The sequence below is a fragment of the Tetrao urogallus genome (genome assembly GCF_951394365.1).
Source record: "Tetrao urogallus genome assembly, chromosome: 24".
NCBI lineage: Eukaryota > Metazoa > Chordata > Aves > Galliformes > Phasianidae > Tetrao > Tetrao urogallus.
In genome coordinates this window covers 1,532,087-1,551,974 of record NC_136837.1, presented here as the reverse complement: position 1 = coordinate 1,551,974, position 19,888 = coordinate 1,532,087, and the positions used below count along the sequence as shown (strand labels likewise).

General features: G+C 44.7%; 1 protein-coding gene across 1 annotated transcript; it reads right to left on the bottom strand.

The window, feature by feature from the left end:
• Positions 1 to 1,060: 1,060 nt before the first annotated feature.
• On the bottom strand, positions 1,061 to 17,533 carry TSPAN2 (tetraspanin 2; the record flags this gene model as incomplete). The annotated part of the gene is made up of 8 exons (XM_079546359.1): positions 1,061 to 1,126; positions 1,875 to 1,958; positions 2,935 to 3,009; positions 4,130 to 4,228; positions 4,732 to 4,806; positions 5,230 to 5,327; positions 14,359 to 14,461; positions 17,465 to 17,533. 8 exons carry the CDS (start codon positions 17,531 to 17,533, stop codon positions 1,061 to 1,063), a joined length of 669 nt encoding a protein of 222 aa, XP_079402485.1.
• Between the last annotated feature and the right edge of the window lie 2,355 nt (positions 17,534 to 19,888).

Sequence of the window (19,888 nt, the reverse complement as noted above, 5' to 3'; positions counted from 1 at the left end):
CCAGCATTATAGATCTCAGTCTTACAGCATAAAGGGACTTCTGAACTAAGATTTTAGTGCCCCTTTAACACATAGAGGTTTTGGTGGTTTGGTTTTGGTCTCAGGCTAGTATGAGAAGCTTAACCACACTGTGTGTTACAATCGCTCCCAAATGACTGCATCTTGCCAGCTTCCTACCTCCTCCCCTCTTTGTTTAGGCCAGATCTCCTTGGACTGTTTCCTCCCACAGAGCTTTCTGTACTTGCATGAAAATGCGACTGGACTTAAACAAAAACAAAACTCAGGTCTGTGCACACCAGTGAAGTCACAGAATCACAGAAGGGTTGAAATTGGAAGGGATCTCTGCGTCCCTCCGATCCAGGCGCTGTGCTGCAGCAGAGCCGTGAAGGGCAGAGTGCCCAGGACCACGTCCAGGGGCTTTGGAAGATCTCCAGGAAGGAGTGTGCTGGAGGAGACCCTTTTGTAACAACAAAAGCCGTTTAAAACAAAACAGACTTCCTCTTTGGGGGCTGGACGGAACAGTTACAAAATGGATGCTGGGTCGTTTTTAAAATGGCATTTGTTCCTCCACCACCTCTTGGCAAACGGGGGCTCGGAATGAAAGTGTTTCAAGCAACCTCTGGGTGTGTGCACAACTCCTGCATGGTGAGACTGGAAAAATGTGCATGCAAATGTGGACACACAACACATCCCATTTGCACATACTTACCTACATAAGGTACTACATGCACAGATAATGTGCATACATATCTGTAATGAGAGAAATGCATGTACTTACACAGTGCCTATAGATATGTAAGCTCTAAATTGCACATATACAAACATTAAAAACCAAATTAGTCTTCGATGCCATCTCGGCTCTTTCCATTAAAAAGGACATTTTAAAACCCTTTTTTTGTTCATTTCAGTTTTACTGCCACTAATACAATTCACCTCCACACCTCGTGGGATATTTTCCTCTCAGTATGTTAAAACACTAATTAAAATACATTACAGTTATTAAGCTGGGTAGAAGAGCACTTCTTGTAAAGCTTCTGGACACAGTTGTGCAGTGACAGTTTTAGATCATATCTCTCGTGTTACGGATAGCACAGCAGAGAACCATGCTGAATATCATGCCAAAGATCTAGAAGAGAAGGAATGCAGTTTAGGGATCCACTCACAAAACAATTGTAAAATAGACTGCATTGAACAGCATTGAATGCTTTTATTTCAGGGTAGCAAGTGACTGCTTGCATTACAAACCTCAAGACGTCGGACAATTAACAGAAGAGAGTTTTCACTGATACTCAAAGCAAAGATTTTGTGCCCACACTGATTTCACTGTTCCTTATTCTAAATGCGAAGCCTTACAGTCCCCAAATGTTATTAACAGAAATTGCACTGATGTCATTAACTGTGACTTGATCCTTCACGTTGAACTAATGCTACAGACAGCATTTTACTGAGAAGGTGTTTTCTGTAGAAAGGATTCATACTTTCTATTCCATATGTGAAATTTAAATAATAGATCCTCTAAGGCTCTAACACATCCACGTCTGCAATTGGTTTGGAACAGCTGAAATGCCACCGTGGCTTTTTGGTTTTGCATCCACTCCATGTGTACACCACTTTCCTACTATTACAACAAAACGAGATTACCACTGGATTCTTTGAACCTTGTCTAGGGACACAAAATGAATTGGTAAAACAAAGTAATCTGAGGCCATTTGTGCAGTTGTGACCAATTCCCAGAGAGAGGAAACACTGAGAGCAATAAGAATAGTTTCACTTTTGAGAAATCTCACCAATTGCTGCAGAACAGAGCTATGGGTAAAGGATGGGGTGTTGGGCCCAAATACCAATAAAAAGGGTGATCGTGTGGATTTACTCACTGTGGTGCCAGCAATTGCAATTCCAACAATCCCAACTAGATGCAGATTGGCATCGATTACATTGTGGATTTCAACCAGGCAGTTCTACTCAAAACAAAACAGAAAGATTTTCACTCCTAGAAGAACACACTGCACAACTCTGCCAACTCTTCTCACTGAACAGCAGACGAACACAAAAGGGATTATTGCACTCACTGCCCTAATTCTTGCACCTGTGCTCTGTGTTTTGTTGGACAATTTGGACAGCATATTGCCTTTCCCAGTGAGGCAGTGGTGCTTGCATGTGCTGCTATTTACCTACTGCCTGTACATGCTGACATACACAATTAATCTTCTCACAATCAGTTTTTCTTCCGTTTAAGACCCTTTCTGCGATAGGCCATGATAAAATATGGAGCATTTCCCCTCAGACTGATACAGTACTCATAAGCAAATTCCCCCCAAAGCAGAAATCAAAGTATCCTTAATAACAACAGAGCATCCACGCAGGAGTCTCTATGCATCACTCAGACAGACTGCTGACAGAACTCAGCTTTCAAGTGGCCTTTCATTTAGGACTCAAGGCCAGGTTGGATGGAGCCCTGGGCAACCTGGGCAGTGCCAGATGCAGAGGTTGGTGGCCCTGCCTGCGGTGGGAGGTTGCAACTTGCTGATCCTTTGGGCCCCTTCCACCCAAGCCATCCTATGATTCTACAACTCCTCTTCTGCTACATCCTTCCCACCTTGATTCCCAGGCTGTGTAATACTGTCACAGCTAACACGGGATGCTGCAAGCAGGCATTAGAATTTAGGGCTGGGCATGTTGCCTCAGCTTCTGCTTTGTTAAACTTCATACAGAAATCACAGAATCACAGAATTGTAGGGGTTGGAAGGGACCTCCAGAGATCATCGAGTCCAACCCCCCTGCCAAAGCAGGTTCCCTACAGCAGGTAAATTCCATGCTGGGATTTACAAGGGGAAAAGGACACTCCTTCTTCCTTTTACATATAGACTGACTCCAGTTTTATTCAGTGATTGACATGAAAAAGTTATCAGAACAACCAGAACAGAGGACACTTGCCTTTGGCACCTGCATTTTCTCTGGACAAGGTAATCCTGCGTGTTGTTCCAAATTATCTTTACCACAGCATTGGAGCTGAATGAGAGAGGGAGAGAGTCAAAGGAAGGAAAAATCATAGACTGTGAGTCAACTGATAGCAACAAATAACTGGGGAAAAAAAGAAAGAATACTGATCAAGTCACAGATTTATTCACTATGCCTCTGATAACAATTCCAACTGCATGGGCCAAAGTTCTCAAAAATCCATTTCACAGCAAACAGACAAACTGTATTAACAAAATCTTCCATCAGTATCTTATTAACAAAACAAACAAGTGGATTTTGGAAAAGCAGAACTCTGGGCTCCAAGGAAATGGGTACTTTGAGATGCAGAAAGTTCTAATATCACATGCAAGTTTATGAACAAAGCTACAACAGAGAATATCAGAATTCTGACAGACTACAGTGCTAGGATTGCAGACCCGAACAAGTCAGTGCTTTTCCTGTTTGTCTTTCTCCCACAAAATGCTTGAAATTCCTGCTCAGCTTAGAAATAACAGCCACGAAGGAAGGACAAAAAGGTCTGAGGTTGTGAAATGTTTATTCTAAAGAACGTGAGAATGCTGTAAGCGAGGGCTGGATCTCTATGGGAGGCACTGTAGACACAGGATGACAGACACGAGTGACATTCCCAAGTCACAGGTCCTAATTCTGATTCAGACCCTGACTCTTTGGGTGGCCTGAATGGAGTCATGCATTCTATTCTTTTTGTTTTTCCTCTACTTGGCTCAGTCTCAGTTCAGTCACTTCACTTGCCATTGGTAACATTGCAGTTCCTCTGGGCAGTTTTTCCTCAGAAAAAAAACGCAGATTTTCACCTTTCTATTTCTCTCTGCATTTTGGTGTATTTATGCCTTGATTTGAAAACAAAACAATGTCCACAGTAGACATATCTTCTGCACAATAAAGACCAGAAGCATTAGCTTCAAATTTAAAAGCCTGGCCACTCTTACTTTCAAAGATAGGAATCAGTTGGGATCTAAAACCCAAAATTGTGACACAACCATCTGGAAACAGAGCCATGAGCCTCTGAGTCCATTTTAAGCAGCACTCAGTTCTATCCTTCCTACCCCCATGGGAGACATTCTGAATTTTAAATGCTAGTGTGACAGTAGAGTAGTAACGCAAGGTGTTTAAGCTCAGGATGACTACTCACAGCCAAGTGGTAGTGATAGATGGTTCTGTTCACCTTCCCTGGGTTTTTCATGTATTCCTCATAGATGTCTTCATAGATTTTCTGGGCTTCCTGTATTGCCTGCAGAAATCAGACTTGCCAAGTGAGAGGCAAATAAGTCTTACTCTCAATCCAGTGCAGATTTCCAGCTTGAGTCATCAACCTCCAGAGCAGAAAGTAATTCCTGGTAAACTGAGGTAGACATGGTAGGAAAGATAGGAGGCTTTGTGGCCTGCTGCATTCTGTGTTTTGGCTAAACAGTTCTTAGCTGGATAAATTCAGTGTTTGAATTCATTTGCCCTTCTCCTAGGAAATACACTCCTACTGTAGAGTTCTACTTGATGTTCCTTCAACATCACAGACAGTCTTTATTGAGGAGAAGGAGGAGGAGGGGCAAAATCAGCATCCCATTCTGAAGTTGGATTTGTGATAACACAAGCTCTAATTTACTGCAGATAAGAATGTTAAAGAGCTTTGTTAGGAAGAAAGGAAAGCTCTCCTGAATATGAGCCAGCCTGTAGGTCAATCAGCCACAGGAACCCAGAACTGCCCCATTATTAGCTCAGAAGTTGACTGCTACTCACCACTTTCTTGCCTATAAATGCAAACACTCCAGCGGTGATCTCAGCTGCAAATATCACCAACAAGCAAGCAAAGAACTGCAGAGGGAGAACAGAACCTTATGTTAGTGTATTCTGCACAGTGTGCTTTAATGTACTGCCACTCAACCTGTTATCCTTGTCTAGACTTCAAGGGCTCACACAGTGAATGACAATTAGCTGATGAGCAGTGTCAGTGATAAGGGCATCAAGTCAGCCTTCTTGTACCAAGAAAACAAAGGTGGAAATGGCACAGTGTGGCTCAGATGTAGTTTCAGGAATGACAAGGTAATTCCAGGAAATGTGTTATAGGAGGCAATGTGTGGAAGCCATGCATTAACACAGCAACTACAGATGATGGATTAACCCGTAAAAGGACAGAGGACATTTCAGATCTTGGACAGCAAAGGTCCCTCCACTAATGACAGAAGAATCTTTGGAATCATTTCACAGCACTTCCAGCCCCTTGAAACTTTCACTTACTGCTCCAAGTAAGAACTGAGACTCCCGCGCTGCTCCACAGCACCCAAAGAATCCAACTGTGGTCATGAGAGCCCCTGCTCCCACCAATACATACAGACCTAGGGAAAATCGAGATCAGAATTTAAGGTTTCCTCTTCTCAAAGTTCGATGCCTGTTCTGCCAAAAACACATATTTTTAAGTAACAGTGGTCTCTGGCTTTCACAAAGAATATCTACTACCCAGAGAAGATGCTTTCACCACAAAACAAAACCAGTGATTTCTTCAGAATTCTTGGAAAATCTCATAGAGATAAACAAAAAGACTTGCACTTCCCAAGCTTCCTTTCTCCAGAGCAGCTCAGACCAGGAACCTTGCATGCACAGCCTTAAACTCATGATATATCTCACGATACATGCTGCCCATATGCAGCAGCCAGTGGCAACACTGCATTGCTTTCTTGTTCCGGACATTCATAGCTTAATGTTTTGCAGTTGTTAATTAGTGTTGGGAAATGCTCAGACACCTCAGGGAACCTCTTTGTGGGACTGTGTTGCAGAATGGACTTGAGGCTACCGGCCAAAGTAGTTATCTGCCCATGGACAAATGTAATGATGTAAAGAAAACAGCAAGCAGTAGAGCATCAGACTAAATGCATTAAGAGCATAATGAAGCAATCTGTGGATGAGACTGCCAACAAAGGGCCACCCTGAGACAAGTACAGGACATAGGAGATGGCACTATAGCCCCATACTTACTTAGAACAACAGACTTAGCATACCAGTTATGCCCAGAACTTGGTAGTACAGAAACTGCAGGGTAAGAGGAATTACATTCATTTCTGCTATCTATAAAGCTGCTGAAAATACTTCTACCCAGCAGTTTATTTCTTTATTTATTAATACAGGCTTTATCTGGGACAAAAAGAAACCAGAGCAAAGAATTCTTTCCTTACTGGCAAACATGAACAGACTTCATGTGTGGTGTCAGTTTCTACAGAACCACCACAACTGTGTTTGAGCTTTATCTCTGGATGCCATGCCAGCCAAAGTGCCAAAGGCTCTGCGTAGTGTCTTGTAATTCTAGTCTTGGACTTGTGTAGGCGACATGGAGGACACAGAGATCTGCCATGCCAGTCTACTGTCTGAAAAAGCAGCTTCATTTCTTTCCCTGAGCTGTAATGAAAAGACACTGGAGCTGCACACTGAGCACACTAGATGGCACAGTGAGCTCTCCTCTAAGCTCTGATTACTCAAACTTTTCGTGTCAGCATTTAGCATTCTCAATGACCAACTGACAGATACTAAGAGCTGACGTCATGTTCAGAGCTGCAGGCATTTACTATCAGACCTTGTGTGACCGAGCCTATACAAAGCCCTGCAACTGACAGTTTGCATGGATTGCTAGGAAAAAGAAAATAAAGTAACAGAAAAAATATGAGGATAGACAAGTGGAGAGGATACTGCCACACAGGGGTAGCCTGCCTGAAGAAAGCAGACTCCTGCCTGCTGTCCATTCACTGGTGTGTCACTGTATTAGCTGTATTAGCCAGATACCTGTCCCAGGTATTGCAATTCTCCTCTTCTTCCTCCACCCTTCATGCCCTGTGCCAGGGATTACTGCTGAGGAAAAAAACCCTATTCTTCTAAATAATGATAAAACAATTATAATTGATATGGCTTTGCCAGATTTGTGGCAGCAGATAAGTGGGATTTGCTGCTGAAAGTGCTGGCACTTCATGTTATGTATTTTCTAGATTTGTAATATTCAGCATCTTGTGGCTTCCCAGGACTGAGCATTCTAATGCTTGGACACATATTCACAACACAGTGGCTTTCACTTAGGGAAAGATACACAAAGATGCCTGCAGGTCAGGAGTAAAGGTCAGCCCCCATCAAAGGAGAAGTGCAAAAAAACCATCAGTTTCAATATAAGGTGCAGAACCTGCTGTTCAACTGCCAAACACCCCAACTGCCATTTTCTGAGATCTCCATGGTAACAAATGCAGTGTAATTACCAAGATGTTTCCTGGGCAGTTTTCTGCATATTACTTCCTACTTCAATCCCTGTAATTACTTATCAGGCAACTTAGGAGAGACTTTTTTATTAGCAAGACAGGAGAGAAACCTTCCCTCTCCTTTTTGCTGCTTCCAGCTAGCAAAGACAAAGTTCTCTGAGGTTCAGGGGTAAGACCACTTTCCAAACCCTGGATTTGCTCTTTCCTGACGAGCAGCCTTAGCATTTCACAGGCATGACTCACAACTAAACCGCTACCTCACTCAGAACTTCCATTTTAAGGCATGCTACAGGAAGAACTTCTCACACCACACACTAAACAAAGCTGAATTTGCTGTTTGCCCTTGGGCCCACAGTTCTGCTAGCCAGGAGTTCAAATCCACCTTCTTCCATCTTGTATTCAGGAGAGTTAATTCTGGAGTTTGTCCATGCTCAGCTTGGGATTAGTAAGTGCTGATACTCAGAGTGCTCCTTCTAGGTGAAAGATACTGAGGACATGTAAATATATATATATATATCTGTAGAACTAACGATGCTTTTAAGTGTCTACTATCATACACACACACAACCTTTCACCCAGAAATAAGACATTTTTATAACAGGCATAGAATGGTTTGGGTTGGAAAGGACCTCAAAGACCATCTCGTTCCAACCTCCTGCCACGGCCAGGGATACCTTCCTCTACACCAGGTTGCTCTAAGGGCCATCCAACCTGGCCTTGAACACTGACAGAAACAGGGCATCCACAACTTCGCTGGGCCTCACCACCCTGTGTGAACAATTTCTTCTGAATATCTAACCCAAGCCCACCCTTTTGGGGTGCAAAGCCATTGCCTCTTATCCTGTCACTGCACTCCCTGATGGAGTCTTTCCCCATCTTTACACTTCCTTTAAGTACAGGAAGGCCACTATAAAGCCTCCCTGGAGCCTTCTCTAGGCTAAAAACCCAAACTTTTACAGCCTTTACTTCATAGGAGAGGTGCTGCGTTCCTCCGATCATCTTCGTTGCCCTCCTCTGCTCCCACTCCAATGGAGCTATGGCCTCATGCTGCAGGCCCCAGGTGGGGTCCATCACCTCCTCTGACCTGCAAGATGCACTTCTTTTGAAGCAGATCAGGATATGGTTGCCTTTCTGGGCTGCAAGCACACTCTGTGGCTCAAGTTGAGCCTTTCATCCACCAATCCCCCACATCCTCCTCCACAGGACTTTATCCACCCATTGCCCAGCCTGTCTGGGATTGCCTCAAACCAGGTATATTGAAGACCACCTTGTAAAAAAATCAGTGACCAGGTTACTTCTCAGCTGGCTTCCACTGCAAAGGGAATATCCCAGTGCAGCCTGATAGGCAGATATATATAATGCCATGCTTTATGAAGCAGAAAGGAAACATAATGCAAACCAGGCAGATTAGGAACCTACTGATGTTAAAAACATTCTTATTTCAGACACGAATCCACCACCATCAGAAATACTCTGCCAGCCTCCTGGACTGGTAAAGAACTCAATTCAGAGTCTGAAGCAGAGCCCATTCACAGAGCTGGTTTTCTTCAAAATCTTACTGAGAGCTCTGGGGTACAAACCCACGCCTGGAGCCTATCGTAAAGAGCCAGAGCAGACAATCCTACACCATCTCTCTGGCTTTATTTCACATGGGTTTCTTGTTTACCTGGCTGCTATGGTCACTTTCCATTTTAAATAGTTCAACTCTTTCTTTTTTTGGGCTGAGTAACTAACAGCAAACAAAACACCAACTGTTCATACGCTGCTGAGAAAACAAGCAGCTCTGTTCTTGGCAGAAGTGATCCAGAGGCAGTGATGACAGGAGTCCTAGAACCCAGACACGACCAGAATGGGTTTTCCTGACATTGTGAGTTACAGTCCTGATATCTCACTGATGGACTGAGGCTTTCAAGCCCTCAGTAGAACACCAAGGAACCCATAGAGCAAATGCAGCATTGGAAAAGATGGGAAACACGCAGAGGTTGGAAATAACAAACCAGACAAGTGGTTCACTGAGTGGCAGAGTTACCAGGTGTGTTAACAGAGATAATCATTTTTATGTTAACAGATCTGTAGTAAATATGTATTCTGGATACATTTATAAAATACATGGAGAAGAGAGGCAGAGTCCTCTGAAGGAAGATGAATTTCTGGAGAATTGGAGCATACCCTTAACTTGAGCACAACGTACAGACATAATTCTCTATTTTGTGTGAATGTGGCAGATATTATGCAGTTAATCTTCCTGAACCACAAAAGAATTACAGATACAAGCTGGCTTGATGCCTCCCAGCACCTCTATATACACCTATTAAAATATTTAATGGACAGTAAAATGAAAATACTTGGCAACGTAGCTACGTAATTCTGCATATAACCATTGCATTTATGACTTTTAACACGGCTAGATTGAGGATTAAAGATTAATAAATTGACATACACTAAAGATGACAAACAGAATCATCTGTACACAGTGTCACACAGCCTTCAGCAGCTATTCAGTCATACAAGAACATCACTGCCTGCTTTGCTTTGGAGCTGTTTCTAGAAAAGCTGAACTGTTAAACTTCTGCAGCCCTGGCCTGCAGACCACTGTGCTGTCAGCTGCCTCTGATGGGCTGAGTGACCAGAACAGAACACAACGGTGTAATCACTCACTGAGGTAGGCCAGGGGATGCCCCATGTACTGTGTAAATCACACTGTCAGAGTTCAGGTAGTGGGTGCTTTTCCTTTTTTTTTTCTTTTTTTTTTTGGAGGTAGGGGCACTGATGATCATCATAAGCTCATTTCCAGTGCAGCAGCTTCCATTTTCCACTCAGGGCCACTATCAGCTTTTGCCAAACCACCCTTCAACTGCAGAAGAAACTTGCACAGAAGATGATAGAAAGGCAGATTAGTTCACTGCTTACATTCTAAGTACATACTAAAAGCCTCTGCAAGGCTCAGTGCAAATAGCAGGACCACTCAACGCTCCACGTGAGGTGCTGCATCTTTACACAGAGACTCCTTTGTCAACAGCTCTCCTGTTAAGACTGACAGAACTTGTGAGGCTATGAATTTTGGAGAGAAAATACTGCTAAGTAAGGGTCCAGTGCCTGACTACAAAATACATGAATAGAATATAAGAGAATGAGGCACAGGAATTGCAGTTTACACTGATTTAACTGCTAGCCAACTCTTGTTTGCATGGGCACCCATTCCAATGGAGAAAAAATACTAATATCCTTCAACTCCAGACATGACTTCATATCCTAAGGCATGCACCATCTAACCGTGCTGTTCGAAGCCAGAATGATCACTCATGTTCTCTCGGACCCCACGAAAAAGCCACAGCCACCCTGAAACTTCTACCCACAGCTGGCCTGGCTCTGGATTGAAGCACAGAACTGGAGCAAAGACCATAACATGGCAGAAATGTGGTGAGCTCTGTCTGTGCTGGAGAAGCAATGATTCAGTGCTGCCAGTTCTGAGAGCCATCCAAGTTGATCCATTCACATCCATCAGTTGTTACCTTTCTTGATGAGGCTTCATTTTCAGTGCTGCTGGCACCGAGGTGACCCTCACTGCACTTCATTTGTTAGGGATACACTAAATTTGTCCTCCGTGCTGCCCACGGAGCCAAAACAGACTTTCATGCAAAGAAAAGAGAGTAAATGTCTTGAACTGACACTTTAAAAGTCCCTGTCTTAGTTCTCTATTCATAAATGCTGAACTTGTGCTCAGCTGGCACTCCGTCTTCACATCTGTGCTTAAGTGTATATATGTGTATATTTAATTTAAGAACAGCACTATTACAAACAGCTAATTAAAGGAGCAAAAGATCTTCCTCCCATTTGGTCAGCACAGGGTCACAGACAACTCAGATGTTATTATCCAGCTGCTGACTTTGCTGAAATTATCTTTTTTTTTTTTTCTTTTTCTTTTTTTTTTAAACCACAATGGGATGGAACAGCATGCAAACATCGTCATGCCTCATCACTGCAATGGGATTTCCAAAAGCTGGGGAGCTGGAAGGAGAAGATGCCCAATTTTAGAAGGCTGCTCCTTATATCTAAGTGAAAACTTGTCTTCTACTCTGTGAGATGCATCCTGTAGAGCAGATGGAGGCTGCGTGGGTGAAGGAGTTCCAGTTCCATTTCCTTATGTTGTAGTTTAAAAAACTGCAACCTGCAGTGGGGAATATAGATCACTGAACACAAAACCACAAGCAATGGGAAACTAACACCCCATATGTGCCTGACCTCAACACTGCTGCCTGCTAGCTGCTCTCAAACCAACACAAACATTGAATTGGCTGGAAAAGTTGAGCAGGCCTAAGTGCCAAGTCCTGGCCTGAACTATTCCAGGGGTTGAACTGCTGGTAAAGAACAGGGCTATTTAGGGACACTCATTCCATCCTAATGGAAAATGCAAGGATATAATTACCAATTATTTTAAACTAAAACAAAATTTCCAATCCAGGAAAAAAAAAAAAAATCACCAGGAAACAGAGAGAGGCTGGGTAGCTTCAGCTGGCAGCTCAGAACAGGTTTAAAAAAAACAACAAAAAAACACACAAAAAAGGAACAAATAATAAAAGCCAACAGAATATGCTGCTCTTTGAAAGCAAGAAAAGTAGACGTTGCCCACAAGATGGTGATTCCAGGCAGTGTTTCAGCCTACAAACATCTAAATGCAACTGCAGTGTTGTTCCAAGCACTGACACGGAGCTGATCTGATCACAGAGGGTGAGTTGTCACAAGAGCAATCAGTGTAGAGCTAAGTAAATTGTTTTTAAATATACAGCTGTATGCTCATATCTCCAGGTCACGCTGACAATCTGCTTTCTCCTTCAGCCCTCTGGGCAGCTGCTTCTTGTGGACTGCACAGAATTCCATATTAAGAATTGCTATGCAGAGTTCAGGCTGTCGCCCAGACTGCGTGTTACTGAGCAAATGCACACAGCCAAACAAACAGTACTCCTAGAAACACCATGAGATGTGTTGAATGCACAAACATTCGAGGGACTTAGAGCTGAAAATGAGTGCTAAAGCACTCAAGCATGACCACTGATTGCAGCCACGCCTGCTGCCTAAAACACTGGTACTGAATTAATCACCATTCCTTTACCGTTGCCTTAGTCACAGACTGTTAACATGCTCAGATTTCTGACTGGCTGACCCCTCAGATGCTCAGAAGTCATAACAGCATTTAATATGATTTGTTATGAGAGTGGGAAGCAGATTATTATTTTTTTTTTCTTTATCAGACTTGCTCAAGTCTGCCTATTACAAAAAAGGGTCAAAACCTTGCCCTAGAGTTCAGCCAAAAGTACAGGTTAAAAAGAACTCTCAATATATTTATGTCCTGTTCCTTATCACTTCCTCTGCTAGCTGTTACATATTACAGCATACAGCTCTATAAATACATGTGACAATCAGCCCAGTAGTTGAATGTCACGGAGCACGACTAGACTTTCACAGCAATATTCCCCAGGACTTCCTAAAATGAACAATTCTCAATAGCTTTTGCAATTCTTACTCAGGACTGAAGCAGATTAAATCTGTCAGAGATTGCCACCAAAGAAAATCTTGTTTACACAGCATTACTCTGCAAAGCTAGGACTTGTTTTCTCTACAGCTTTTACTTTCTGGCTTCTAACAAACCAACAGTAGTTAATTTGAAGGACAGAACCTTCCCTCTGTCTTGCTGAAACTCCAGGATCAAATATAAGTGGGTAAGGCAGGGGAGAGTTTCAAGATACGGCACAGGAAATTCAGCAGATATAAACTGGATCTGGAAATAAAGGTAATGGTTCAATGCGCTGCTGACACAGCAGCTCAGATGTAAGAGAAAAAGTAAATGATACTTTATGGTTCTCTGTGTCAGTGGAGATGCTACAGAGCACTTCGCAGCATCCCTCAGATCCCAGTCACATTTCCATCTGAATGGTTTTATTCAGCCTCCCAAACTCCAGCGAAAGCTTTGCTGGACATAACACTCAACCCATTTATTCCCTCAGTGCTGTACAGTCAGCTCTGTGTTCTGGCCTTGTTCCATGCATATATCAAAAAAGCTTTGGCTTAAGACTATGGTGTATCAGGGTGGTGGTCTTTGTTAAGAGAATGGGTGTATCTAAAGTAACTGCACAGTCCAGTCAATACTCCCGTGATGGGCAACTGACTGTAACTTGACATGCTGGGTCAAGTCAGCTCCTGGACACTGTGCCAGGATGGACTGATGGCTGAATGGGTTTTCATTCATCTGGCATTTTCAGATGGCAAAAATAACTGTACAAATTGGATTGTATTGGCTCAGTCTAACTCAAGGGGTGAAACATTAAAACAAAAAAAACCCTCTCCCTTCTAATGCAAAAGCAAGTTGCAACTGCCAGTGGATGAAGAAATGCAGTTGCTGGCCATCGTGGACAGCTGCTCTTATAAACACTTCTATAGAAACACACAAGTGGTGTTTCCCAAAAACATAACTAGGGAGAAAAAAAAAACAATTGTTAAATGCCTAAAATTAGATGTGACCAAAACCAATTGTGTGGGCATGGGGAACTTGTTGCTTCCTGCCTCACTTAGATGAACAGCTCTTGAGATGACCAAGCATCGTGCAGTTTTCAGCTGTAGAAGGATTTGCTCTGATACTTAAAATCACACTGAAGGCCTCTGCTTACAGCCACAGGAAGGACTGGTGAGCAGAAGCCTTTCTTTTTCCTCTGCTGGTACCAGAGGCATTCAGAAATGACACCGTTGCTTTTCTGGTTAGAAGCTGCACAGAAAACTATGGAAGGATATATTGGTGAGCTCTGTGTTACAGAAGTCTCTGACCCATCTCAATTACTACTGCAACAGTATAAGCACAATTCACTTAGGATATGTGGAAAGTGGATCAAGTCTGAGAGAAGAGTTCAGTTAGACCTAAGGGAATCGATAACAAGCAGAGAAAGGCTTTTCAGTTAGGCCTAAGGAAACTGATAACAAGCAGAGAGAGGGTGAAGGCCATCACTCAAAAGACACAGCACCAGAACACCCGGTTTTGTGCAGTTTGGTTCAGGCATTGTTGGCCTTTGCATAATTCAAATATTGAGCTATTTCCCAGGCCCTAAGAATGAAGCCAAGGCTATTGGCTGCTGTCATCACAACTTACCTATGAAGAAATACTCTGGAGACCTTTTGTCTGAAGCAAACTCTGCCATAGCCCCACCAAACCGCAGCCACAGACCAAAGGCAATGACAGCCAATCCTGCCAGCTGGAAAACACACAGATTAGTCAATACTTCAATAACAACTGGCTGGAGAGCATAAAGAAAGTGTCTGTGGCATTTTACACTTTCTTGAAATCCCAAAGCTCAACATTACACCGTCAAAAACTCAGGAAGCTCTTGCTAGTACTTGATAACGGTGAACTCCTATCACAGTGCAACGCACTTTGTTCTTCCAGCTCCTCAGCTTTGGTGCCTCTTAACTTACCAGTGACTTTCAAACCTTGAACATAAGCTCCTCCAGACATTACAATTTGGTTTGAATTGTGATAGACAAGGAACAGGGGAACAAAAGGCCCAGAGAGGTGAGGGTGTGAGCATCCATGAGAACAGACAGGATGCAAATCCAATGGGAAGCACTGCTCTCCTTCCTACCTACCAGAAGACCGACCACTGCACTGTAGCCATACTGCAGGCAGCAGGCCACTCACGGCCTCAGCCTGGAGCCAAGATGCTGCTGCTGTGGGAAAAGTGTGATCTGTGGGAGCGCTGCTGGACCAGTAATTGACCACTGCTGGCATGACACAAACCAAACAGAAAGAAGTACATTCATTGACATTTTTTAATCCTCTTACCTGTTTTAGGGCAAATTAACAGCTTTTTGTGCTAAGAGATCCCCCTTTCCATGAAGGCATCACAGGTCCAGCTCCAGGGTCACAAGATATGTGACAGTATGAAGAGACCAGCTGGACCTCCATCATCATACCAAACAAGAGGAAAACTTTCAGCCATTTCAGAATTACTGCTGCTGCCGAGTTGTGAGAAGATTCTGTTTAGAGGCTTACCAGAAATAAAGGCTTGCATTGTTCTTCAACATGTGCTAAAGTTAAGTGTCTCTGGACCAATTCTGGCAGGGCATTTTTCCTATGGGACTCCCTTTCAGAATTTGGAGGCGAATTGATTATTACAGAACACAATACCTCGGATCATATAAATGGTTAACAAAGAAGCACGAGAGGATACCGAATTCAGGGAAACATTCCTTTTAGTGCAAATGACAAGATCAAACAGGACTGCCAAGGAACATCAGCAGAGGGGAAACACCTCTAGGCAGTGCCTCAGGCCACAAGGACCTGGCACAGTTCTGTGTAGAAAGCACCCAAAGGAGGGCTATGAGGATGGTGAAGGGTCTGGAGGGCAAGATGTGTGAGTGGTGGATGATGTCTCCTTGTCTGTTCTCTCTGGAGAAAAGGAGAGTGAGGGGAGGCCTCATGGCGGCCCACAGCCACTTCATGGCAGCATACAGCTTCCTCACAGGGGAGGAGTCTCTGCCCTCTGGTGAAAAATGACAGTACCAAGGGGACGGCATGGAGCTGCACCATGCTGGGTGCCAACGTTCTGCACCAGAGGATGGCTGGGCATAGAGCAGGTCACCCTAGGGCACTGATTATGGCCCCAAGCTGCTGGCCTTCAAGGAGCATTTGGACACCCTCAGACATAGAGTTTGGAACTGGAGCCGTCCTTCTGTGGACTCAATCTTGCCAAGCTGGGATATTCTAGGATTCTATGAATGTTCTCCTACCCTACTGATGGAGGCTTAGAGCTCAGGTCTGCAGCAACCACCCAGCCTGAACAAATCACCAAACACCTGCAGCTGACCAACCCCAGTGCACTTGGTGCGTTTTGCTTCTATCTTGCATTGCATGGCACTATGATTCAGCTAGCACTCTACAGAAAGCAAAGAAGGCAGGCAAACATAGCTTGGAATTAACACTTCCCTCTGAGAAGGTGAAGAATGAAATAAGTCACACCACAGAGTACCAGCGCTGGTGTTTGTACCTCCCCTGCTTGCAGAGTGGGCTCAGCCTGTGAACTGCTGGGCAGCACAGACCCTCTTGTCCAACCAGGCCATGAGTGCATGTGACAGTCTGGAAGTGTTTGAAAGGAACGCCCCAGTCCAGCTGAGGAGCTGCTTTCTTCCATCTCAGTGAAAAGACAGATAACAAAACACAAGTAATTGTCACTCTTGTGACAAAGCTTTGTCCTTCTCTCACTAACTTGCAGCTGCAGCTGAGCAACATAATTCTGTTCCCAGAGCACAGCAGCACTGTGTACCCAGGGCTTGCAGAGCTGTCACCAAGAAGCAAAAGCATTTAGTATAATGTGTTTAAAGGAGACAAAATCTCAAAGCTGGTTGCTCCAGAGAGGCTGAACAGGATTATTATGTGACCTTTTTTTCTCCCCAGCAAATCAGAAAGCAAGAAAAAGATGCTTTAAAAAGCTTTGTTTCTAAATGTGAAACTGGAAAACTATGGGAAGAGAAAATGCAACATGGGGAGAAAAGATAACTTGAAATAAATTGTGCTATGAAACTGTGAGCATAGAGAAAATCTGTTACGATAGGAGAAAGGCATTCCCTGATCTCTTCGGGGTGTTGCAGTGAGTGCCATTCTTCGACATTTGAAAGGATATTATGAGAAAGCATCATAGATTCAGAATCATAGAATCACTAGGTTGGAAGGACCTACAAGATCATCTAGTCCAACCGTCCTCCCATTACCATTGCTACCACAAGCCACTAAACCAGATCTCGTAGCTCCTCGTCGTACTGTGGATAAGCACTGCAAGAAGCTGCAGGGGATGCTGGGAGAATCTCACACGGCCTCTGCAGTTTGCAAAGTTATGTTTGTTGTGGAGATGGTCGCTATTTCAAGTTATCATTGAAAACAAGATGTTATCTCTTCTCAGCAATGCCTTCCTCCATCAAGTTTTCCCAGGACGAGACGCATCTTCACGAAACGGCAGAGCAGAGGCACGCTGCTCTCTCACAGTGTAAACTCAGCCCATCGTACAGGGGGACTCGCGGACCTCCTCCTGCGATGCAGGACAGCCCTACGGGCTACGGCAGGGCGACGGGACGGCCGGCGTCCGGCAGCACGCCGCAGCCCGGGTCGCTGATCCGGCCGTGCCCTCCGCAGCCCCCCGCCCAGCCCGCGTCCCGCAGGTGCCGCTGTTCCGCCCTTCCCACTCCGCCCGCAGCCCGGCGCTCACCCAGAAGCTCAGATTGAAGATGAACAGCAAGATTTTGATGCAGCGCATCCGCGCGTACGCCGTCCCCATAGCGGACGCAGCTCCGGCGGCGGCTCCGCTCCCCAGGCGGCCCGGCCCGACTCGGCAGCGCCTCCGCGGGGCGGGCAGCGGGCGGGGCGGGGCGGCAGGTGCGGGGCGCAGCGCAATCCGCTCCCTGCGGGCCGGGGCCGCCCCCGCGCGGCCGTGGGATGAAGCCAAGCATAGCTTGGGCTCTAAGGAACTCTGCTCTTGTGAGGCCCCACCTGCAGTGCTGTGTCCAGGACTGGAACCCCCAGTACAAGAAAGACAGGGAGCTGCTGGAGAGGGTCCAGAGGAGCCACAGAGATGATCAGGGGGCTGCAGCACATCCCCAAAAAGACAGGCTGAGGGAGCTGGGCTTGTTCAGCATGGAGAAAAGAAGGCTGCGAGGTGACCTCATTGCAGCCTGCAGTACCTAAAGGGAGCCTACAAACAGGAGGGGAGTCAGCTCTTGGAAAGGGGAGATAACAGCAGGACAAGGGGAAATGGTTTGAAGTTGAGGGAGGGAAGATTGAGGTTGGATGTCAGGGAGAAGCTCTTTGCTATGAGAGTGGTGAGGTGCTGGAACAGCTGCCCAGAGAGGCTGTGATGCCCCGTCCATCCCTGGAGGTGTTCAAGGCCAGGTTGGATGGGGCCCTAGGCAGCCTGGGCTGCTATGAAATGTGGAGGTTGGTGGCCCTGCATGTGGCAGGGGTTGGAGCTTCGTGATCCTTGAGGTCCCTTCCAACCCGGGCCATCCTGTGATTCTCTCATTCTATGTTTTGCCCTCACACTCATCAACTGCGGCCCCTTCAAGCTTATTTTCCACTCACTCACACTTCCACTTTTCTCCTCACAATTCAACCAGAAATGCTCACTGTTCCCCAACCCATAGCACCTCCCTCTCTGACTGTTTTCTAAAGCTTAGGAAGTCGCTTTGAAGCTGCCTGCAGCCCTTTGATGGAAGGCACAGTGTCTTAGAAGTGCGGTTTCTATGTTGGGCATTTCCTGCCAGTGCTCAACGAATAAAGCAGTCATTTCCTGCTTTGTGCTGTACTGAAGTAATGGCAGAGTTGTACCCATCCACTTTTGTGTTTCAGAGTCACTTTCTCTCAAGGTATACAAGGAAACAGTGCAAAAAAGCATAAGAAAGATGCTTGGGTTTTGTTGTTTTAAGTGCAATTACACTAACCTTGGATCCAATAATCCCAAAGGACATTGGGGGTGGTTTCTGTTTTTGCCCACATTGTTTTCTGCTTCTATAAAAAAGCCTGCCAGGTTTTGTTTTGCTTTGTTTGTTTGTTTAAACCACCCTGAACAGTTTATTTTCATTGCAACTGCTCATCTTTATGAAGCATCTCTTGCTCCATTAGCAATGAAATATCTTCTGTTGTTGCTTTAAGGGAACTTTCAAGCTGCTTTCTGGGCACTGACCTACAGGGCCCATTGCACCCCTTCTAAATTGTCACCTAGGAATCCATTTGAAGAGACAAAATAATGGCAACTCATCATCTCCTCTTCTTTAAAAATGTAAGAAAAAATCTAAAAGAAGGAGCAGTTTTGCATTGTCTCATGAGGGAAAAACAGTTATTTTTAACAAGTCATTTATTGGGTTTCTCAACTAATTTTCATGCTCGTTTTCCCAAATAGTTTAGGAGCAGAGTGCAGCCTTTTGCAATTCTTCTCAAAAATGTTTCAGAAATGATTATTTAACTGCTTCTCCAATGTTCTTCCTCTAAACTCTGTTCCTGGAGGCCTTGTACGGCAAATGGGCCGCACTCCCCATACAGAAAATGCTTGTGAGCTTCAGGATTGGACCCACTCCCCTCACCCAGCCTCTTCACCCCCTAATTCTCATAGGAAGAAGCACAGAGTGAATCTCCTTCCTCAAAGCAGTTCAAAAGATCATCTTTCATAAACTTTCATTTTGAATTCCACAATTTCTCATAGAGCTCTGGGCAGGAATTTTAGGCTCCTCAACATTTGGATCCAGCAAAGTCTGTTCCTAAAAGTTCACAGGAGGGAGCTGAGAGCTGTGAAGATAATTTTCCTTCCCTTCCCTTCCCTTCCCTTCCCTTCCCTTCCCTTCCCTTCCCTTCCCTTCCCTTCCCTTCCCTTCCCTTCCCTTCCCTTCCCTTCCCTTCCCTTCCCTTCCCTTCCCTTCCCTTCCCTTCCCTTCCCTTCCCTTCCCTCTTTCTTTCAAGAAACTGGAGCTCATTGTGAGTTCAGATTCAAGAGAGCCAAGACAGAATCCAATTGAATACATAAGAGGAGCTGTGAGGACAGGATCCCTTTATTTTGGAGGACAGAGCTGATGTGCGTTGTTTCCTGACTAGATTTAGCGTGTGTTACCTTAATTACCACTGTAAAACATGAAGCACAAGACCG